This window comes from Lissotriton helveticus, chromosome 5_1, assembly GCF_964261635.1.
Source record: "Lissotriton helveticus chromosome 5_1, aLisHel1.1, whole genome shotgun sequence".
In the NCBI taxonomy this organism is placed as follows: domain Eukaryota; kingdom Metazoa; phylum Chordata; class Amphibia; order Caudata; family Salamandridae; genus Lissotriton; species Lissotriton helveticus.
Window position 1 is genome coordinate 712,360,607 of NC_136065.1, and position 25,169 is coordinate 712,385,775.

The window sequence follows — 25,169 nt, forward strand, 5'->3', positions numbered from 1 at the left end:
TTCATATACTTGCATCATTCTTGAAGGTCAAGGTGGACCCTCCGGTCACACCCAACACTTGTGCAGAGTATCAATCATCCATAAGGAGAATGAATAACCAGCAATACGTTAGTCGCACATATACCTCATTGAAAAAGATCCAAAATCCATCCAATGAGCTAGAAGTACTCTGAACTCCACTCCCTAAGAGGCAACCATAGCTCAGATTTCATGAAGAAAGGTTAGTTTGGAGGAGGAAGTCTCACGTGTACATCTATGAAAGATCACAATGCTGGGAAGTGTATGTAAAAGTATTGGTATGTATTACGTCGGTATTTATTTAGCAGTTTCCATACCCCTTGTGAGGCATAAAGCCTGGGTTTTGGATTGCATTATATGGCACCTCATACACCTGGTGTAGGCATGATAACTCCAATTCATAATTTTGTAAACTGCTAATAGCCCAAATACAAAGAAAATGAAGTACTAGCATGTCAAATAAATCCAGACAATTCTGTCTTCCAAAAAGTCTGTTAAGCATGCTGCATTACCGGATCTAGTAAGAATAGCATCCCACAGACTTGAAAACAAAACATTTAAAAACTTTTAACAGCTTGTCTCCTTAGCAGCAAAAACTCGAAAGCAAGAATGCTGCACATACGATACAAAGAACTAACAAGTGAACTGTAATTACACTGAAATATTGCATCCCTAACACCCATGTGCAACAATCATCAAATAAACAATGTATAACAACATGATCTGGGACCTGACACACCCATACTATAGAGTGGTGATTCTTAACCTGTGGTCCGCGTACACCTGGATGTCCGCAGCATCTACTCAAGTGGCCTGAGACTGCTTAGAAAATTAAATGTTATTAAATTAAGATTAATAAAGTGTATATAAATAAAAAAAAAGGAAACAGTAAACATGATGCTGCTTATCCCGCTGAAAATTCTCCATAGGACATGCCTTTTAGCTCTATGGTTAAGATGGGTAGAATGTCTGAATCAGCTTGTAGAAGAAAACATGGATGGGAGGGATCCTTCTTACATATTATTGAGGAGTGCCCAGTAATTCAGATCTTCTGGGGCAATTTAGTAAATTCTATCAATACTGTATGTGACACGCTTTCAGACAAATGGTGTCTTTTGGGATGCCACAGATTTAAATCGTATGGAGCAGACATGGTTAACCCTGGGTATAATGACTGCTAACCAGAATTTAGCTCACCTATGGGGGGCTGAAGACGCACCACGTCTCAAAGACTAGAAAAAAGACTTAGAGTGGTGCATGGTGGCAGAAACAGTTACATACACAAGTAGGGGGTGCGCTAAAAAATGAGAGAAGATAGGTGGGAAATGAAAAATCTATAGGGGAAATCCATGTGTCGGCCCAACTGTACTGTTTTCCAGAACGGAAACCAGTGACTTACTGCACTACAAGCACATTAACCCACATTGGAATAATCAACTATTAGGATCTTGTAAGACCCGTAAGTGTGCTAATCTGTAATTATTATCCCTATATACAACTGTGATGGTGTTCATATTTCTTACTGTACTATTAAGTGGCTAGTAAAAAGATGTCTAAGGAAATATCATTCTCAGATTGATTTGTGAGAGCAATGCAAATGCCTCAAACAGAGTATAGTATGGCTGATGAGTGGCCTCAATTGAATTTATAAAAGCTCCATCCTTTCCATTAATTTTCTTTTTATTTGTTTCACCATTTCTGTATTTGATGAATGCTTGTTTCTGTATTTGTGTGTATTGTTGTGCAAACAAAATCATCGAAATTGCTTGGAGTAGGGTCCCTGGATTCCAATACTGACCCAATGGGGGTCCCCAGATTCCAATATGGACTCGGTAGCGGTTCCTGGGTTCCAGTATTAATTATGTGGGGGTCCACAGAAGTCACAAGGGTAAGAGCTACTGCTCTAGAGTGCCCCCTGAAGTACAGATTCCTTAATTATCCTTGGGGCTACAGTGAAATTATTCTTTAACAGCTCTTCACCATGACAATAAATAATAAACAACTAAATAAAGAAAAATCACAAAAACGTGTAATTCTTTGTACACTTAAACATCACCTCCTCGTAAGAGAGCATTTTAGGTGGGGGGTGGCATCCCAGAAGCCCTCAACAATCCATTCATAGTTGTAATAATGAGCTATTTTATACAGAGCGTCACACCACATATAAGTACCGTAACTAACAATAGCTACTATTAACAAGCTTAATTTCCTACGCCACAAAAGTATGAAATGTTGTGGTGGCCTTGTTGGTATATGAAATTGAGACAATCCTTTCAGCCACTGTAATGCGACTTGCCTGTCACTGTCTCAGATTTAAGCGTTCTATCCATTGTGCCATCTTTCCATTTCCTAAGACTATCTTTTAACATTCCGAGTGATAGAGCGCCATGTTATTCTGAAAATTGTAGGGGTGAGTCATAATCATGGGTAGTCAGCACCCGCACATTTAGAGGACTGTACTAATGGTGATCAATTAGAAATGTAGTAATTAACCAAAATTATGTTAGAATGTTTAGGAGTGTTCATATCATTTGGAAACTATTGTAGTTTTAACATGAAGAAGTGCCTTAAGTAATGTAGAAATTATTGCTTCACAGATGAGATGTTACATTAGGTTTAAACGTGCACCATGTTAAAAGTTGCACATGTAGGGATGCTTATTGTGAGCAAATTGTAATGCATTAACATGATTTTGAATCTAACGTTTATAATGTAGTTTAGAAATGTGTTTAAGATGTGTAAAGGCCTAACTGTATGAAAGCATTAATAAGAGGCCTAACTGTGGTTCTTAGCTTGTCGAGAAATTGTAGGCCTGTAGATGTATTTTTCCTGGGGATGGCTCCTTTCTTAGTCAAATTTTGCATTGCAGATCTGTGTGTGCACAAGGCTAATTCGTTCACAGGCTTTCTGTTGCAGGTGCAAGGACACACATTTAGTTAGTCAGAATAACTCTTTGTTTTAGGAGTTAGGATGGCAGGAGCGAGAGATGTGGGAAGGCATTGGAAATGAAGAAGATACTTTTGGCGAAGAAGGTGCCTGGGACCCAAGGACTCTCCAACGTTTTTGGACGAGGATGCAGTTTCGATGGAAAGCACAGCCTGAAGACCTGCCGAAGGGGCGTGTTTAGGGCATGTTTTAACATTTTTGGGATTTTGTATTAGGGACAGTGCCCTGAAGGAGGGGAGTCAGTTGTTCTTAGTTAGTACAGTTTAGCAGGAGAAGGGCAGGAGAATAGGAGCATCTTCGAATGAGCTCAGTAGCTTAGGCTGCTTACCCATGGAAAGTGAGTGTACTTCTTAGGAAGTCTTCACTGCTGACATCTTATTCTCTTGCCTGGAAGAGATGGTAAGTAGGGATGCCACTTTAGAGTTAGTTTAGAGACAGACTACATTGTTTCTTTCCTTTGATCGAACGCAGTCAAAGCTTTAAGCAGGGACTGTCATCATCTGTCTAATGCTTTTAGAAATTATTTTAGTCATTATCTTAAGTCGTCTGAGACTTTTGCGTAGGATTATGTTTGTATTGGTGCCCGTTTATTTTCTCAACCTCATATTGAGGTGCCTGTATATTCAGTTATTTTTTACTTTGTAATAAAACTCCTAAAACTTTATTCAGTAGTCAGTGGTTCTTGAGTCGGATTGAATTGGTTGTTTCTGAAGTTATTATGAACCTGTTGTTCTTCCTTTCACACTTCTTAGCAGACCAGATGGTCCAGTCGACCAAGGATTCTTAGGATTGGTAGGAGAAAAACCTGGATAAGAATCCTGCTGCAACAAGAGCAACACAGCTGTCAGACAGAGAAAATGGATTACCATGGAAAAAAATTGAAAAACTTATGAAACCATGCTAAAATTAGTGCTTCTCCTTGCACCTCTACTTTTTCTAAAGCTTTTTCTTCAGATTTTCCTTGGGTAATCCATTTTCCAACCTTGTGTGGTTGAGGTCCTGTTAGCACATCTACTTCATACATGAGTACCCAACATTGCTTCTTGGAAAACACGTGCAAGCCGAAGCAGCACAGGCAAACTGTGAATTCTACTGTGGAATGTACAGTCACATCTTCCGGATTGTTGGCTGGGCCAGAAATGATGATCATCCCAAGGCTCTTCTTTTCTATTTTTACATCAATTTCCATATTTTTGGTGGCGGGGCCAGAAAAACTTACTGGAAGATGCATGATAGAGGAACACTACAGAACAAATTACTATGCCAGAAGACAAAGGTGCAATTTCGGTCGTCAATGAAGGCTAACTCAAAGTAGCGACTATAGACGATGAGGTGAGTCTCGATGAGGTGGCTGCTGACGAGGTCAGCCTAATCGACAAGGATGTTTATGACAATGGAGTTGATGGAGGTCTTGTCGATGATGAAGTCTTCAAAGAAGAGGATTGAATTTTTCCGTCAACAGAGAGGATGTCGATAATTAATTCTTAAATGATTGACATGGAGTAGGTGTCAGTAATGGCTTTCTCGATTTTGATTTTAGCAGGAAAGCTCTGAGGAATGGCTTACTTCAGGTCGCTTAACAGTTTTAGCTTCAGCCTTCTTGAGAATCATCAGTTTGTTCCTAAAGAATTTAGTTATCTACAAATGAGGCTTTAGAAAGGTATATGCTTTTCTCAGAGTCTGATTTAGCCAGCTTTTGCATTGTTTTCGAGGTAGAGAAAGGGGCACTCTGAACAAAACCCTAAATGGCCTTTCATTTTGTCAGGTTATAAAGATCATACTCTCTTAGTATAGGCTTAGTATAAACCTTCTAGTGTATATTGTGCTCCTGAGTTTTGTGCTGCGGATATATTGAGCATATTCACATATTATGCGGGTATACTGCAAGGAGTTGCTTCTTGCTACAAGCACCATAGGGTCTGAAGTGAGCCCTTCTGTAAGTTTCAGACATGTTATGAGTTGAAAAAGACAGTGCCCGGCCTAGAAGTGCCCAGTGACAACAGCATTAAAGGGGTGAAATCTTCCAAAGGGTTTGGTGTGATTCATGAAGAATCAAGTAACTTTGTAAGTTTACCAAATTTGCTCTCTAAGTTAAGGGAATTGAAAATAGATCAGTGGATATTCCCTGCTCACACAACACAACACAACATAAGGTAGGATTTTTAGCTAAGGTGGACTCCGGTCTGAGTGGAGTTCAGAGCACTTCCACCTCACTGGATGGAGTGTGGGTTATTTGCAATGAGGTGTATGTGTTACATAGCTATTGCTGTTTATTCATTCTCTTTATAGTGGATTCCTTTTCTGCACTACTATTGTATGCAAAGGGGGGCTGCCATCTTCACCAAGGGGAATGATTTAAGCAAGCAAATCTATGAAAGATCCAGTGCTGGATCCTGGCCAAGATAATCAATATGTCTTCTGCAAGTAAGAGAAAACAATGAAAATAAACAAGCTGCCCTTAGAATTAAAACAGCGACTAGTTATTTATGAGAGACATTTTGTATAATGTGGATAACACTCAAAAGTCTAACAGTACTTTACATAGGAGCCAGTTTTTAAAAATAGTAGTGAATAATACATTTAGAAATAAGTAACTTTACAAGTCACTGCTAAGTGACATATAATTATGTAAATGGTGGGTGGAGAAGGGACATTAATACCACATACGAAATATATGCAAATATTTGCAGGCCAACAAAAAGACTAGCTCTACCTTTGTAATTATCAATTAAAAACAAACTGATGGATATGGAACAGTAGAGGACTTATTGCCCAGTACAAGAATGAAGAAAAGAATGAGTCTATCTTTGGAATTTGTTGGGTTGATGGAGTTGCCCATTTCGTAAAGTTGTATCTATTGAAGATAAAGGTACTGCTAGAATACCACAATTTTTATCTCTCTTTCAAATGTGTCTTTTGTTGAGTGGTATAGAATTCCACACAATTGAGTCATTGGAGAACATACTGTTTTACACTTCTTTAAAGCTGGAGTTTTGGTAAGGTGGATCTTTGATATATTCAATTGTCATGGGCCTCATGCCAACTGTAAGCCTATGAATGAGGTAGTTTGGAGTGATTTATGTGTGACACATGCCAGTTTGAAGGTAATACTTGATTCAGTGGGAATCCACCTGGGTGAGACCAGAACTTTTTGGGGAGAGTGAAGGGCATTGGAAGATGGCAGACGCAAGTCTGTGAGGCTCTGAGCGAAGGCTCAATAATCTATCATCATCCAACCAGCCTGGGACCGCAAAGGAAGACCAGACGTGGCCAGGTGGTATGCCAGATCGATGAGTTGTAGTGGTAGTCGGTGTTTGACCAGTGCAAGCCCAAGGGACCTCACTGGGTCCGGATATAAGAGGCAGGGGACGCACCTGCCATAACTCTGCATGGATTGTGGGTCTGCCTGTGGACAACAGAGGCCAGCAGAGTGTATCAGGGCACTCACTCCCCGCTGGGGTGCAGGGTAGGTCCAGCAGCACGGGGGAGGCGAGAGACTCATCTTGCCCACTGAGATGCAGTGAGGCCTGAGGAGTAGCTGGAGCTCCAAAGAGCACTGAGCTGGCCAGTGATTAAGACCCGCCTCCTGCTGCCTAAACCAGGATTGAAAGCACTGCTCCATGGAGGCAACCCAGAGAGGAACTGTATACCCGGCCTCCTTGTCCTAATTGGCTCCAACTCTGAATCTACAAGAGACAATTCTGAAGAGTGAGGAGGCCTAAGCAGGACTATCTCTACACTCTCACTCCCATGATAGATGGGCCTGGAGGAGGAATTGGGCAGCACAAGTGCGCCACCATTGCTGATAAAGAGAACGGGCAAGGGGTCAGCCTCTAGAGAGAGGCACTAGGCTGCTACTACCTCCCCAGTCCATATGGGTCTAAAGGGGAGGCATTGGGTGATGGGGGGCTTGGAGAAGATGAGCAAGCATGGAAGGAGTGGGTACCCAAAGAGCATTTGATGATGGCACGTCCAAAGGCAGAAAGACCCGTGGCCAAAGGCAGAAAGCCCCATGGCGGTAGTATCATGCTGTGCAAAACCACACCTTGAGAGAGAGACATACCCCGCTGACCCTGCAGCACCTTCACAGCTGGAGACTGACCCCATGGCTGCAAAATTGGACTTGATCCTCAAGGCCGTCACAGAAACCAGCCTAGATCTTGGAGGAAGGGTAGAAGCAGTATTACTGGAACTAGGGCTACTCTGTAAGGACCAGTGGAAGCTCTAGCTGGAGTAATGCTCAAAGAAGAATCCATATCTGAACTCCAGCCTCAAGTGCTGACTCTTAACAAACAATTTAGGAACCTGCCAGTAAGTTTGGACTCCTAGATCGGAGGCCAGATGACATGGAAGGCAGGGCCTGGAGAAATAACAGCCGCATCCTTGGCTTTCCGGAGGATACAGGAGAGGACCCTACTGCCTTCCTTGAAACCTGTCTCTCTACACGGTGGAGCATGCACACAGGGTGGCCACCAGCCCCCCTATGCCAGGTGCTCCTCCAAGAACTGTTGTAGCCAAAATCTTAAACCTCAGGGACAGAGATGGCATATTACATGCAGCTAGATGACTGGATGCAATCAATTATGATAAAGCCCAGATTATGCTCTTCCAAGACTATGTCATCTCGGTTCAATGCCGAAGTGCATCATTCATGGGTGCAAAATGGACACTTGAGACGCTGGCTTCAAATATGCACTCCTCTTCCTTGCAAAATTTTAAGTGATGGCAAATAGGAAAACAAACTTTTATACAAGCAGGAGACACCTGGCATTGGGTCGGACAACATAGACACGCTTCATCTTAAGCCAACGCTTCTGAGCCACATAGAAGCAATTTTAAACAGACATGATTTTGTGGGGCGACTTTGCCAGGGCACACTGGTACGAGCAGCAACCATGGGGACTCCGCTGCTCCGTCGCCTGCATAGGCACATTGTGGAAGGATCTCAGCCCTTGCCATGGCAACCTATCTCCGAGATCCAAACTCGCCTTGCCCCTCTGAGAAATCAGATAATATATCTCTGGATAGAGATACTGCAGATTCCAGCCTGAGCTAGGCTTCCACCCCACTTCCTGTGGTGATGCCACAGATGACCGAGGTAATACTTTAGACTTTTTCTCCACTGGTGCAGTGTCCTTGACCATCCAGACTACCTGTTGAGCACCCCTATCCATCACACTTTGACCTCCCTCCCCTGTGGGGGGGCAACAGCCCTTACATTGTGAAGACAGGCCCTTCCTGCCACCAACCCAACCAGACGCAGTGGATACACAGCGGTCATTGGTGGGCATGCCCCCACATCCTGCTTTGCCAGAGGGACCTTTGAGGCCTGAGGGGCCCGAAAGGACTTTTTTATAGACTAGACTTTATTTGACACTGGTATACACACTTGTGCAGCTAGATGTTGCTCTGCCGCCCTGGGTTTGGGAGTTGGGATGGTTATGTTGATGCGCCTTCATGGGGTGCATGGTACTGGGTGACTTGGCATGAAGCAAACATGCAGTCGCTTCTTCACCTTCCCACTTTTGGGTCCTGACCTCCACCATAACCTAACTATTCCAAATTTCTCTGCCGAGCAAGTTGAACCTGATGATGTGGAATGTCTGAGTCATGACTACTGCAAACAAGTTATACTTAATATATCAATAACGGATGAGAAGGCAGGCACATAGAGCATTCCTACAAAAATTGCATCTCGTCAAGGGGGAGGTTGCAAGTCTTCAGAAGCGCTAGAGTGGTCAGTGCTATGGGACTAAATACTCACGATTTACAGGGGTTCACTTAACAGGATCTGCTTGGCAGTCCCCTTCTGACCCATTACAGTGGAAAAGGACCCTTAGAGGAGTGTTACGTTTGTGTACTTTTTATTAAGATTATGAACAAAGAATATGTATACAAGACCTGCTGAATGGATATGAAATCTTGTTGGAGTAGACTGTTTGAGAGGAGTGCTGGACCATTGTGTTTTATCCCTTAGAGAAGTGTGTTCTAATTGAATGGGTACTGGATGGTACCAGAGTACCACTGAGATACATTTACTCACCTAACACCGGACAATCATCCTTCCTTGCCTCCTTTTCATCCCACCTGATACACTGGGCAATTATGCCATAAATAACAGGAGGGGACTTTAATGAAGGTCTTCACCCATTTTGGATCGTTCATAACCCCCTCTCCAACTCCACTATGATCAGTGCTGCAACATATCTGATACATTGGGTCATGCAGTGGTCCCTAGGTGACCATTGGATCAGTCTGCACTCGACAGTTGAGATTATTTCTTCTATTATGCCCCACATAACCTACATGTTTGACTGGATAGATTTCTCTGCTCCCTCTCATGCATTTGCAGGTAACAGACGCTGAATATCTAGACAAGACACTCCCAGATCACAACCCACTACTAATACAACTTTCTTGGCGGAGCCATATACCTCCAATACCCACATGGAAGCTGAGGCCCACAGCCCTCCCCAGCGACTATCTGTGACGTTATAGTTAAGCACAGTCCTGAAAACACAAACACAGCCACAACATGTCTCATTGAGGGGGAAGCCTTAAAAACTATTATACTGGGACATTGCACAAATGCCATAATAGGTGCTAGAGTGATGCTAAACCAGGAGATAGACCAACTAGAGACCTCTCTGCCACCCTAGAGAAGGCAGATAGGAGGCCTAATGCAGATCCAGCCCCCATCCCTCTAGCGCGAGAACAATGTGCCCACATCCTTGAATCTCTACAGTGCCTTGACTACAGAGCACACCAAGCTAGAACTCACGTGAAATGTGACAAGCCAGGACCTCTCCAGGCCAGGCTTCTTAAAAATAAGGCAGCAGTTGTGGCAGTGACAGTTATACACAAAGACCCCGCCACAGTTGTCTACACTCAAAACACAATTCATAAGGGTGTTTCACACACATTACTATATATTTTACACCTCCAAGCATACCCAAAAACTCCGGGGCAGGAGGCGTTCCTCCGCCTCATAAAACGCCCTACAATGATGGAGGAAGAGAAACAGACCTTAAATGTTCTGGTTAATGAGCAAGAGATCAGTCAAGCCATATGGGACTTCCGTACATGCAAAATCTCAGGATTGGACAGGTTGCCTATTGAAGTCCTATACAGATATATTGATCCTTAAACTGGCTGAGGTGTATTCTTTATAGCAGGCAATCAGCATTTTACCAGTCTCCATGAGAGAGGCCATACTAATCTCCCTCTCTAAACCAGGTAGGGACCTACTGGATGTGACTTCATACCTAGCATTGACCATGATCAAATGGAATTACAAAACTCTCAGTAAAGCCTTTGCCGCACCCCTTCTACTGCATGCCTGCATTTGATTCATGTAGATCAGTACATGTTTATACATGGGAGGTCCACGTATTTACACCTGACCCAGCACCATCAAATCCTCAGGGAAGCTACAACACAACTGCTGTATGCTAAATGTCTGGTGCTGGACGTGAAGTACATGTTTGAAGTTATGAAAAAAGTGGGAATGGGGGTCAAACTACTCCGTTTGGTCAAACCGCTGTTTACAGAAACAACAAACAGGGTAAAAATTGGTCAATTGGTCTCCAACAAGTATCTGGTGCATCGTGGCAAGAGACAGGATGTCTGATATTGACACTGCTGTTTGCTCTGGCGATGGAGCCCCTTTTACATGGACTATGCCAAACAGGACAGTCCTGGGGTATATCATTACGAGGAAGACACACACGGTTTCTCATTATGAGGATGGCATCCTTATCTATGTGGGAGACATAAGAGAGGGAGTGGTGAACATAATGAGACATTGCTTTTGGGGCTACCTCGAGCTTAGGAGTCAACTGGGCAGAGACGTGCTTATTCCCGATACACCATGAAGGCTGCCTCAATCAGTTGACGTGGATACTAGCCAAATTCAATGGGGGCCCGTTATTTAGGCGTCAACATATACCACAGCACTCAGACGTGGCTTGGTGCCAATGCGATAGGAAGCAAACTCTTGGGGTTCCTAGCTGAGCTCCGCCATCTGGGTCCATCCAGCATGATTGCGGCCAATCTCGCCCCAAGCATTCATGGTGCAAGTCATACTGCATTCCCCCAGCACTCCTGGAGCCAGATGTATGACCGTTTTGAGAGTCGCTAAATCGTCACCAATCAAATTGCGCATGCTAAATGGACCATATGCAATGTACAACAGGCATTCGCAAATCAGATTTTGCGAAGCAACAGATTACTGAGATGCAAAAAAATGTGTGTAGAATTTGCATGTCTCAAATAGGAAGTCGGTATTTGCGAGTCGCTAACCTTTATGTACAGACAAGTCGCAATTTACGAATAAGCGCAAAATGACCCGTTTCCACAATCAAATTATCATTAATCAAAACCAGGTAGAAACATGGCCTAACCCTATAAAAACAGGCCCGAATGCATCACAAATTTTGCTACAATGTCTGCCCTGTACATGATAGCAAGGAGGATACAGATTTTGCCTGCTCAGCAGAGGAGGCGGAGACAGGAGAGGATTTTTAGAGTCAGGCTAACCGTGTTTGACAAGACCGGGGAAGAGCAGTACAGGCTGAGTAGCAATGTTATTCTAGAACTAATAACTATCTTGAAGTCACAATAAGAAACAGAAACCAGTGTAGCAGTTCAATCCTCACCCATGCCCATGTGTTTTGCTCCCTCCATCTATTGGCCACTGGTAGTTACCAAGATATGATTGCAGTGGCCGAAGGGTTGTCGCAGAGTGTGCTTTCGCATTTCTTTTGCAAGTTCCTGAATGCCATTATCCACCACATACACAAACACATCTACCTGCCCAGGGATGCTATAGAAATTCATAGCACACTGACACTATTTTGTAGGATAGCGAGATTTCCACAAGGAATCGGCTGCATAGACGGGATCTATGTGCTCATATTTCCCCCATACCACCTAGAATATGTATTTTGGAACCGTAAAAGCACACATTCACTAAACATTCAGGTAGCCTGCAATGCACAACCCATGATCATGGACAATGTAGCACAATTTCCAGGGAGCACCCATGACTCCTACATCTTTCACCACAGTGGCATTCACTAGTGACTAGAAAAGGGGGACTTTGACAAAGGATACACACTAGGTAATGCAATGTGGTGTACAAAGTGAAATGCAGCAGTGCAGACATTACTCTCTGATGAAGTAAATAGAGCACTTTCGTCAAGCTCAGGTGGCAAAGCCTTGGGCCGGATGGGATCCCTGTGGATTTGTATGAGTCCAGCACTACTCTTTGGACCCCCATTATTACACAAATAATAAATGCTAGTTGTCAGGCCTCTTTTCCATCAACCTGGATGGAATCCACTATTGTCCCAATATTTAAAAAAGGGTATCACCAGGTTCCCGCCTGTTACAAGCCCATCTCATTATTGGATTCCCTGGCCAAAGTTGTTGGACGAATTATTTTGGAACGCCTACAGGTTTGGGCAGAGGATAATCAAATGTTATTATATATTCAATATGGATTCAGTGAAGGACTAGGGACTGTAGAGCAGAGCTTAAACCTAGCTATTTTTGTGGGTAGGTATATTTGGGCAAAAAAGGGGAGATTGCGTTTAGATTTTGTCGACCTTACGACAGCTTTTGATTGTGTGAGGCATGCTAAACTTTGGGAGATTTTAGAAACACTGGGGGTTGATAAAAATATCATTCATTTTCTTAAGCGCCTCTACAGTGAATCAAAGTCACGTGTAGGCTTTGGCCTGGGGGGAGAGCGCACTGCCTCCTTCCCTTTTAGGAGGGGTGTTTAGACAAGGTTGTGTCCTAGCCCCCTTCCTTTTTAACCTTTATATTAATGGGCTAGGGCAGGCACTTCTTAAGGATGCTCAACATTTCCCCCAAATAGACAACCGTCCCATACCAGCTCTTTGATATGCGGACGACGCTGTCATAATGTCCCGCACGTAGATAGGTCTCCAGAAGACTTTTATAATGAGATGCGGACTTGGGAACCAGAAGTGTAGGGATTATATATGTGGATGGACATCTAATAGCCCCCACTAACAGTTTTTCATATGTAGGGATTCTGTTTATCCAGAATGACACGTGGGCCCAAGCGGTCTCAGCAAAAAAGCTGGCACTTATTAGAATAACAACTGCCCTTGCCAGCTTCTCAGAAAAACTGGGTAGGAAACCCCCGAGAGAACTCTTGCAAATATTCAAAGTGAAATGTGTTTCGACTGTTATATATGGAGCGGGAGTCTGGGGTTTTGCTGACACACCCAATTCAGCTAGTGGAGGACACATTTTTAAGATGCATCTTGTCAGCGTCCACCAGTACCTCCACCTATGTCTGTCACGCAGAGCTGGGCCTCCCAATACTTATCTGACCTCATAAAATTAGAGCCAATTCTTCTTTGGCATAGGATTTGGTCAAAAAAAGGAGACCTAACTAAATAGGGAGATTCTACAGGATAGTCCGAGGCTGGAAGGGCCGCAAAAAATTCCAAGTCAAGTTTGTGAAAGAGTTTATGAAAGACTTAGGCCATCCGGAATATTTTACTAACCCAAGCTCACTCACGTTGATTACCAGAAAAAGCCTAAGAAAAGATGACCTTCAATTCCTGGATATGTTAAGATTATCTGGGAAAATCACGAAGCCAAGTGTCCAGCAACATCAGATGGTCCCTTCTACTTTTAGCCTGCAGCCATATTTAATATTTGTACCCGGCGGTTTTGATAGGCAGCTATAAATCAGATTTACATTGGGAACTATTCATAGATTTGTCTCTTTGCAAAAAATGAATGATTGGGCAAGTGAATTACAATTATGTCCTTGTGATAACCAATCGGCTCAATCTTCATCTCACCTAGTCTTATTTTGTAAATTTTATATAGAGTTAAGAAAGGCCTGGATAGTTCCACTTTTAAAAATCTGGGGGCTGAGGCAATGTCGTCCGGCTTTTATCAAGCTCCAGCTTTTAGAAAATGAACATGTAGCCTGGAGGATAACCATGTTTTTAAAGAAAGTCCTACATCAAAGGAAGAGTATTGTGATTTAGGGGACAACATTCTTCAGATGTACTGTCATTTTAATGTATACTATTCTTTTTAATAATATGGAATGTATATCAATCTCGAAAGCTTTTTAATAGATACTGTTTCTAAATTCTGGTGTACATTTTTATGTAATCTTTGTATTTTATCTGTGATTTTATGATTGTAACAAATGCAATTGAAATAAAGCTTTTCTTGACTTGCCCACTACTCTCTGAATGTTGTTTCACACTCATATAGGTCTCGACAGGTGACAGTGTGTATGCGCTGCAGCCATGGATCCTCACTCGCTAACTGTCTCCCAATAACCCACATGAGAGATGGTACAACACTGCACTCAGGCATACCAGGAGTGTGATGGAACGCACCTTCGGCATACTGAAATCGTGCTTCTGGTGCCACGGAGGGGTCCTGCAGTATGAACCTGTTACGGCATGCAAAAATAATGGGATATGTGCAATTGTTCATAGCATTGCCTGTAGGAGGGACCTACCCATGGAGGTTTCTGATTCAGACTCAGAGGACAATGACTCAGGCCCATCCGGCTGATGCCTACCCAAGCAGAGGGAAGATAATGCAGGGACCACATAGCCAAACAATGTGTTTCACTGTCAGATGCATCCATTGCATACCACCCTCCACAAATGACAAGATTAGTAGAAGATTTCACAAACTGGGAACCCCTTTAATATCAGGGTATTCAGGGATGAACTGCAGGACCCCATGTCCTTCATGGGCAACTTAAGCGAAATGTGTTTCTAAAAGGGGGGTTACTTCACCGCCAACAATGGTCCATGGGGGCAATAGCATGTGTGTATATGCAGTAGAGACGCTGATGCAGCTACACCCTTTGCTGTCCGGAGCATCTCCCATTATCCCAATGATAACACTGAAGGTCTGTATGGCCTCAAGACCAGAAGTCATATACTGCAGACCTCTGACCACATCTCCAATAAAGTGGCCCATTTCCACCTGTAGGGCCCACTGTGTGCCTTCCAGGCCCCCTTTGTCTGTCACAGGCCCTCGTCCTGTGGTTGCTAAGGTCCCACATTTCAGAGACAGGGACAATATTCCAACCCAGGCCCGGCTCAAAAGAGAAATAACTGTTGAAAACCAGAAATTCATGATTTTCCCAGACTTTACTAGGGCAGTACAGCAGCAGCAGGCTTCCTTCACTCAATCCAAACAACTCCTAAGGAAACTGGGTGTCACCTATGCCATGCTGTTCCAGGCTTGTCTTGGAGCCACCTATGATAATTTCACGTATTTGTTCACCTCCCCGCCCCAGCTATGGGATTGGATTGAGCAGCTGCCTAAAGAGGCGAGCAGGCGTGGTAAGAGTCAATGCCAGGAAGTCCGTCAGCCCCTGGGGAGTAGAGCGAAGCCGGGATTGAGGGCAACTCCATATCACTCCCAAGCCAGACAGGAGTGCTAGCAAACATTAGATCTAGCAGCGGCCATTACTGAAGTGGGCTCTGCCACCATGTCAGAACTAGCAGATAACAATCTGGAGAACTCCGACTCGGACCCTGGCTCAATTCCCTCTCATAACAATGACAGTTCTCTCCCACGGTTCACCCCTTCATCGGCAGATGACATAATCTAGGAGCCTAATACGGGGAGCTGAATACTGATTCTGTACCAGGTCTGGAGATGACTACTTCCCACCTTTGGTGAGAGTGAAGTTAAATGTTGCTGTGTGAGGGGAGATGGCCTTAGTATTATAATCCTTTCTGTTTTGTAGATGATGTGTAGTGTAGCCAGAAAGCCCATTCTGGCCTAACCCCCCCTCTTGTTGTCTGTTGTGCATATGCAGAGTGCGCAAATGTTGGCCAGTCGTCCGCTGGTTTGGATGGGGTCGAGTTCACTTCTCATCCTGGGGTTAGGGAGTTGGATTGTTAAAGTTTGGTTTTCAGGGGCACTTTCCCACTCTACTCCACCTCCTTTTTCCCGCTCCCAATTCAGAGGGCTGGGTACACTGGAGTTCAATTAATCCCTGCCCTGGTGGCAATGCCTTTTGATCATTACTGTGAATTCCAGACATGGATACCCCCCGACCTACACTTTCGTCCGTTGGAACCTCAGGGGACTGAATACGGTGGCGAAACACCACAAATGTTACGCTTAAAGGGCAAGAAGCTCATATAGCTATACTGCAGGAAACCCTTTTGACTGGTCCGGAGAAGGATGCACTGGATGGGCCGAATTAATGTCACAACGCATTCTGCTTTTGTGTGGGTGGTCATAATCTCTAAACGCCCTGGAGTCCTGTTCCAAAAAACGAGCGAACGCATAGATCCAAATGGGAGATATGTCCTCTTAACAGGTAGATTGGCAGACCGAGCACTGTCTATTGTAGGGCTCTATGCCCCTACACAGATATGGGGGGATTTTTCAGTGGACTGTCCCACAACCTAGCCCTACACCTAACTCAACCCATTATCATAGTTGGGGACTATAATAGTGTGGCTGACCTTGCCCTCGATCAATCGCAGTCTCCCTTAGGTGACTCCACTATGATACGACTGGCACATACATTTCGAGACTGCAGCAAAAGGGGGAATTGATAGATTCCTGGAGAAGTCTGCACACCGGACTTTGGGACTTTTCCTTCTTCTCAGGCATGCATGACCTGCATGTCAGGTTAGATGCTTCCTTATTCTCCCCGGGGGTACACAGTATGGTGCGACGTGTGGAATACCTCTGCCGCATGGTTTCTGAATACAACCTGATACTAAGTGCATTGGACTGACATAAGAAACGTTCCTGTATTCCAGACTGGTGCTTGCACGTGGAAGCACCAGACGACCATGTGTTCCACCACTCCATAGGAGAGGCCATTAAGAACTATTTCGAAGAGCACGCACACTTGGCGACTTCACCTCTAATTGAATAGGATGCTTTTAAAACTGTGGTAAAGGGCAAATACATTGCTGAGGTAGTGGGGGGTCCGACAGACCCTGATTGATACGGGAAGTTGAAACCCATGTGAACACTATGAGGGTCCAGGAGCGGGACTGTTCCGGAGACCCGGGATTACAGCAGCAACTTGTGGAAGCAAAAGAACAGGTAGCAGGGTACCTGGAACGGGTTAGGTGCTTTGACCATCTGGAATATATGATCCGGGCACAAGCAGAGCGAGAAAGGGTGGGAACATTGCTAGCTTGGCAGGACAACCCCACCTTTAGAGGTTCCCTGATTATGGAGGTGCACTCTGACTAGGGAGAGAGCATTTATGAACAGAACAAAATAAATAGTAGGTTCAAGGAATAATATACTGCCTTATACGGCCCCATGAACAATTGAGGGAGACTGTGGCGGCCTTTCTGGGGGTGGGTGGAATTAACGGGCCTGGGTACATATGACGCAGAGGAACTGTGAAGCCCCATCACCCTATAGGCGGTGCGGGCTACCATCAAAACTATGGCCCAGAAAAAGGTACCTGGATTGGTCAGCCTCCCCGTGAAGTTTTGTGCCACATAAGTAGAGGACTGAGCTCCCAGGCTCGTAGACGTATTCACTGCCTCCCGAGACATTGTCGACTGCTAACTACTATGAGCGAGCACAGGTGATCCCACTTTGAAACTGGGACAGTCCCATCAAGGCGTAAAGGGTTACCAGGGCTCTCAATGTTCAATACGCACTACAAACTTTTGAGTCACATATTGGCTTCCTACGTCTCGCCCACGTCTAAACTCATCCATCCTGACCAAACTGGATTTATTTCAGAGCGCAACACAGCTCTCCCATTATGGATACTATATGTCCTGCAAAGAGAGAAGGAGTAATAGCTTTGTTTGAAATAGAAAAGGCATTTGATAGCCTACAAAGGGACTACCTGTATTAGGAGATGGGCAAGATGGGACAGAGACTTGGATTTGTTAATTGGACTAGGCTCCTTTACATGGACCCATCAGTGTGAGAGCTGACTGACAGGGTGATCTCCAATTGCTATATAGTGGAGATGGGTACCAGGCAAGGCTGCCTCCTCTCTTCCCCGTTGTTCGACACATGTCAAGTAGAGCACATATGGGGACATCCTAGCAAGGATTATACCAACACAGTGCCTCCCACAATATTGCACTGTACGCAGATGAAATGCTTCTTTTTCTGGCCGATGCAGTGAGGGACCTCCCAGGAGCTATCTCACTTTTAGATAGATTTGGCAATATATCTGACCATTGCATCAACTAGCAAAAATCGCTCGCCTTTCCCTTATGCAAATTTATGCTTGAACCCGGGGAGTTGCAAAAGCCTCACACAGGACTGCACCTGTATGAAATTACTGGAAGTCCAAATATATCATGACCCCAGGGACATCCTGGAGGGCAACATTGGAGCAGCTATTAGGGCATTCGAGCTAGCGTGGGATCTCGGAGAACTCTCCCCTTGTCTGTGGCGGGACAACTGGTGGTTGTGAAAATGGTGTCACTTCTCGCCTGTTTTACTTAATTTCCACACTGCCAATAGTAATCTCCTGCAGACTGTTTACGGAGATAGATTCACTCCTCGTGGAGTTTACCTAGGGGGTGGGCAGGCGAAAGGTGGTGATGTCTTAACTGCGCAGGCCCAAGACGGATGGGGGACTAGTGGCACCTGATTTTGACACTTATTATCTGGCGGCCCATACCCAGTGGTTTTATCTGTGGTTGCATCTATGTTTGCAACCTAAGGGTACAGTTCCTAAGGGGACACCTGGCCTCGATGTCCTCCTACAAATCTTATTCATACCTAGATGACCTGTTGCAGGGGGACCTAGAGAACTACAGGCTGTTCGGCATTACTGGTAACGCAGCCTACAGTACACTCATACCCTTCTACCATATTCTCCATCCTTGCATTTGTGGGCCTTGATGGAGATAAATAAGATGGGTGCATTAGGGGCAGTACTATGATGGACATCTTTTGGCGTATCCCGAGTAGGTGACCTTTATAGAGATGGCGAATTGCTATGACTTGCCAAACTGACGGAGACGTTTGAGCTGCCCTCAGGAAAATTCCTTTTACTTTGCGCAGTGGGGACGACCTTACGACACCGCTGGGGCACTGGAACAACTGAGCCCCCAGCTGAATTTAGTTGCAAAATGATCAATTTAATTTCACTATTTTATTAATCCGACAATGCTTCCATTTTTGTTAATAAGTTGGTTTCCTTCCCCTTTAGACTTCATTGAGGAATTGGACAGGGTTGTCCTCTATTACCTCTGCTTCTTGTCACTGCTCTAGAACCTTTCCTCTTCTATATAAGATAACAGGTACATACAAGGATTTCAATATGGTGATCAATAAATCAAGGTTTCTGTCTATGCTGATGAGATGCTATTATATATGCCAAACTATGAGTCCTCTTTATCAACGTTTATAGAGAAAGTTAATGTTTCTGTTGTTTTTTATTATAAATTCAACTCTAATAAATGTGAAACTTTTCCACTTTACCGATTGTGTTTGAAGGCAGATTTCACTTTATTCGACTTTACTTGGAAAAACACATAAAATTAAGTACTTAGGCCTCTGGTTTATTAACTCTATTATAGAAACTGTTAAAGTAAATCTTAATGAAATCATTAACAACATATCTTCCCTAATCTCTAGATGGAATCCTCTGGTGTTATCTTGGGAGTAAGTAAAGGCTATCAGGATAATGTTCTGTACTATTATTCTCTATACACTATTGACCATTGCCAGTAGCATTCCAAAACATTTCTTTAAGAAAACATACTCTCTCCTCTCATCATTTTTATGGAACAATAAGAAACCCTGTATTTCTCTTCTTAAAGTAAAACAGAATAAACAAGTCGGTAGGGTTAACTTTCCTCACCTTCAATCCCATCACAATGCTTTCATTTGAAAATAAACCTCTCATTGGTAATAACATAGATTATACTCCCCTTTGAGTTGCTCTGAAAAGCCATTTTAAATGTCCACGGTTATTCAGGGAATATCTATCTTTCACAAAAAAATCCATTTCTATGCCCCTTCCTAATTTAAAAATGCATTTAGATTATTAGCCTCAATTGAATTTTCTCACCTTGTGAAGAAGGAATCATAAAAATATCATCAAATGTAATAATAGAACCATTATGGAGAGTCTTGCAAGAAAAACTGTTTCCCATATGTAAGCCACCTCTTTCAAAATAACACTGTATCTTTCAGGAAACTCAGCACCTTTTTAACCCACGACCTTCCTAAACTAATGAAGTTAAAACCTCTAATTGAATTGTCTCAGGCACATTTGACAGGTTACACTGAAATTCTTCCAGTGACATACAGAATACTCATCTCCTACAAATACTATTTTTACTTCCAAAAGCCTCAATTTTTCACAAATGCTCTCATCCTTCTCTTAACATGACATATAAATCTGATGTTGAACTGGAATGGGAAAAGCACCCAATTGTTTCCTGGACAAATAATTTATGGAATAAAATTTGGCTCAGCATTCTGAAATCCTCCCACTCTAACACACCCCAAACTCTATTTTGTATTCATACCAGATTTATGATAAGCCCAGAAATATTAAATAAAGTTCATATTACTGTTCAAACCTCTTGTTGTTGTTGTTGCAATGTTCAATTAATCTCATTGGAAACATGTATGATGTACTCGTCAACACACGTAAGATTCTGGCTAAAAGTGAACAATATTTTGTGTGTAAAAAGTCCCTTTAGTTATAGTAAAATGTTTTGGGTGGTCTTTCTAATGACTAAAAAAGTTTCGATGTTATTGTTACGGATTTGATATTCAGAGTTGCTTTCCAACAAACAAGTAAGAATTGGAAAAACTCCTCAAATATCTCTTTTAAATGCATGGTGGTATAGTGTATGTTACAATCATTGGTTTGACAGAGCATCTGTAAATCCTATCTCACTCACCATCAAATGAAAGCAACCCTGCTCACCTGAAACTATTTTTATTTATTCATCAGCTACATTTTCTACGCTACATCAATCAGCTTTCAAAGAGGTTCTCAAACCCCCCTTTAAATGTTATTTATAGTGAATATATATCTTACATATTACTACTGTTACTCCTTTTCATTTTGCAAATGTTCTTCACTTTGTGGAATATTAATTATGATGTTATCAATTAAATCCAATAATGTTTAATTCAGGGATTTGCCTCATAAAACACATACAGGAATACATCTCATAAAATATATACAGTAAATAACAAATTAAAGATGTTGTTCTATTAACTTTGTTTTCTTCCTACAAATTTTCTTATGCATTTGATATACTTGCCATCATATTAAGCTTACCATATTCCCTTATTTCCCCTATTTATTTCAATTCTTTACTTTTATTGTCTTTCTTTTTGTCTTCCTCTTTTTTTGCGAGTTCACAAACGGATTTATTGTCATAACTTTATGCATAACTTTTACTTGCTTATATTTTATGTTTTTCTAATGTACTACTTCTCAAATCTTACTTGTTTTTGAATTTTGTATTTATTTATGATGTCTCTTCTGAGATAAGTCTTTTTCTCAAACTCAAAAATAAGGCCAGGAACATCCATTATGATAAAGTCTAAGTGACTGGCAAAATCCTCAGTAAGGCAGCTGTGGGCAGTTAGAAGTCATCCAAGAGCAAGATTCTGATTATGTTAGATTAGTAGCACTACATTTTGAATTTAGTGATAAATGGTTTACTTCAAATTTTTAAAATAACAAGATATTCTGAAACTAGATGACTGTGTGGGCATTCATATAAACATGGTAACATTTTATTTGCCATACTTTGCTAACATCAAATGTGGGTTTTTACAAACTAGGGTGTTTACTGAGAGATTATAATTACAGTTTAATACAGATTTCTAAAGTACTTCAAGTAAAGGTCTTCAGGCACACAGGCACATTACTGCTCACTTAGGCAAACAGTGGCAAAAGTGATTTTCATTTGCATTAAAAAGCGTACTTGGTATAGAATATTGCAGCATGCCAACAAGGTGAACCATAAAGATCAAATGTATTAGTCACACATGTAAAAGAATGCAGGACCTTCCACAGTTCTTACCTCCAAAATGCTATTTATAACAGAAGATGCCCAAAAAGCATCCGATGCAATGAACAGCCCCCATTAAAAAACATCCAGAACCACCATCATTTTTTGTCCAACTTTGAAACTTAAATCCTAAAACTATTCCTGCTGTTCTGTTGATTGATGATTGAAGGAGACTAGCCTAATATTCTGGGACAACATACTGATTCTTTTGGCCTGAGCTCAGAGGCGGCAACGTTTGTTCCATACTTTTCCACCACACACAAAAGAATCTCAATTCTACTGTTGGTCTGGAGGCAAATTTCCACAGAGGATGCAACAGATGCAAGGAAAGCAGCATGGCCATTATTGGGGAGAGGGTAAATAATGTGGTTTGGAAGAGTCAATGTTCACTCCTCCTTACTGATAAGATGAGTCAGTAAAGAGTGAATTGAAGGGGAGACAAGAGTAATGTGAAAAAGAGCAGAGGATGTTGCTCCTACAATGTGCAAAGAAGGAGGATACCCACTGACCTTTCTGCAGCTTTTTTAGGAAGGAAATGAATGTACACCATCTTAGTGCACAAGCCCAGAACCAAAGCCTGTGACTTTGAGGTAAATGCAAAAGGAACAGAAGATGGACGGAATGCTGAAAAAATCAGACATTTACCTCCAGTCACAGATCTAGGTTAAATCCATTGTTTCATTGCTCGCCACACCAATCCAATTTGGATCTAGTCATATGCAAATCAGCCTTTACCCTCCTCCCCATGGGAACAGTCCAGCCCGAACTGCAAGGCCAGATCCTCACCAGACTGGAAACAAACATCATGGGATGAATTTCGGGGAATAAACCCTCATCAGCCAGGCTAGCTTGAAACTGGTGGTATAGCAAGGATGGGATCCAATTTTGGGCATGTACTTTCCACTTAGGCCGAGAAATGTAACAAGAAATAAGAACTTTGAGGTTGAATACCTATTCAAGAACATGATGCACTTCGATTAATTCCTACAGCAATAATAGATCAGTCTATTTCAGAGTCAATGATATCTAGTATTCATTCTGTGCATTGCCAATAAAACACTCCTTCATAGAGAACTGAGTAGGAAAGAGTGCTCTAAAGCTCAATGTGAGTGTGATAGAGGTCCTGCTTTTGTGCTTCTGCCACACCCAACTCCTCCTGGAGTTCCCCACAGACATATATAGACAGATGTATAGATCCACTGCGTGCCCGTCTAAAGATAACCATCAAATATCTTTATTAGGATCTAAGACAAAAACCCTAAATCAGAGAAGTTCTTTCAATGTAACAGCTTTCATGAAGTGGACTTTGAAGGTTCTTGCCTAAGTGATCTCTGACATTCACATTGAAAAAAGTGTCACTTTATTAATTCCAAACTTGAACATGCCAAATTAAAAACAATAGGTCTGCCTCTTAACCATTTTGATCACACATATGAAGTCCAATATATACCCTAATATTTTATCATTACCCACATTTCAATCTCTCCATTACCAAGATCATTCATTGTGCATTTGTCAACGGCAGGTTATAGGTGCTCATCTTAATATACAATGATGAGCAATTTCTGCCCATGTGCACGCCTAAATCATAAGCAAAGGACGGATTTGATAGAAGAGAAAATTACATCTCCATTGTAACAACCTCATGCTACCCAAATAACTAGCTGCCAGATGAACTACCTTACCATGCATGCAGTGCTGTAGAAAACTTCACATGTCATCATCACCCAGAAGATCCAAAACCAGGCCTCCTAAGCAATAACTGCTTGAAATTGTAGATTCCTGGTTCTTTTCATGAAACATCTGCTGCACAAATTACTCTGGCTTTTTCAATTTTTTGTTGCTGTGCTATGGTCCTGATTATGAGTGTTTTCGGGGAGTAGATGCTATTCATCACACCCAACAAAGTCCAACTCCCCACGTTTTGAATTTTTCTTGTGCCATAAACAGCACTTATTCTGAGTTTTTGAGGAATTACATGCAGATTTTGGCACTTACAGCAAAAAACTATACATGTTATGGTGAAGACCAAACTGTTTTCCACTGTTCCTTTTCGTAAGGTTTGACATGCCGAACTTTAATGTAGGATGAAACATGAATGAGGTAACACTTGTAGAGCACCTGGTTACCCAAAGGCACCCCAGCGCTGAGAGTTACAAAAATACCAGATTCAGAACATATCAGGGAAAGAAGACGGTTTTTAGCTGTTTACGGAAGTTCATGTGGCTTACTTGAGAACGAATTTGGAGGGGAATGTGATTCCAAGTGTTGGCAGCATTATACGAAAACAGGCAACCTCCACTTCTCTGATCTTAAGGATCTTTTGGGCTGGTAGGGATGAATCATTGCCTGATAATTACTGGGCTTGGTAAATATCATACACTTTGAAATTCTGACAAAGGTTTAGACAAGGGTCAAAAAATACTGACTACGGATTCTGGTCATCATGACTGCTAACCATGATGTACCTTATAATTTTATTGTACAATGATCTGGTTCCCACACAACAAAAATTGAAAGAGTAAATGCATTTTAATGCACACCTACCATACATTGTAATTAAAAAATACCTGACATTTAACTACAAAAATATCTCTGAATGTTGACATACCTGAAAAGAATAGTGCCTTAAATCCCTTTTTTGAAACAGTGTTGTCAGATTTGAACTCGACTCTCATATTGTTGTTCTGTGACGTTACTACTTCAGGCCTTTCAGAGCCACAAAACTTTCCATGGAGTTTAGAATCTGATGAAAGGCCACTCCGAATTTCAACATAATCATACTTGCACACCTTGGAAAATACAAAGTAAAATATGCTTATTAAATCTTAGAGTGCATCAATGATCAAGAACAAGGGCGGTTGAAATTAAAATTCACCACAATATAAAGACAGGGAGGCAAGCATTTCAGGGCTCTATGTGTAAGTGTAAATTTCCAAAGATACAAAATGTAATCAAGAATCAGTTGCCATGCTCATTATTTGAATATATGCTCAAATGTTGGTCACATACGGACCTTTCCATTACATTTCAAAGGAAGGATAATTATATAATTACCTGAGCTTCTCATAGACTTCATTGTGAAATTGAAAGTATGGTGTGTTAAAGTAAAATATAATGATGTAACGTAGGGCGTTTTCCTTTTAAAGCAATTCATATAGCATTTTCTAG

General features: G+C 42.3%; 1 protein-coding gene across 1 annotated transcript in view; it reads right to left on the reverse strand.

The window, feature by feature from the left end:
• The window catches only part of TLL2 (tolloid like 2), a 2,328,887-nt gene that overhangs the window by 253,020 nt on the left and 2,050,698 nt on the right, over positions 1-25,169 (reverse strand). Inside the window, exon 16 of the mRNA XM_078643121.1 lies at positions 24,610-24,790. Coding sequence (XP_078499247.1) covers positions 24,610-24,790 — 181 coding nt within the window. The remainder of the gene's footprint in view (positions 1-24,609; positions 24,791-25,169) is intronic.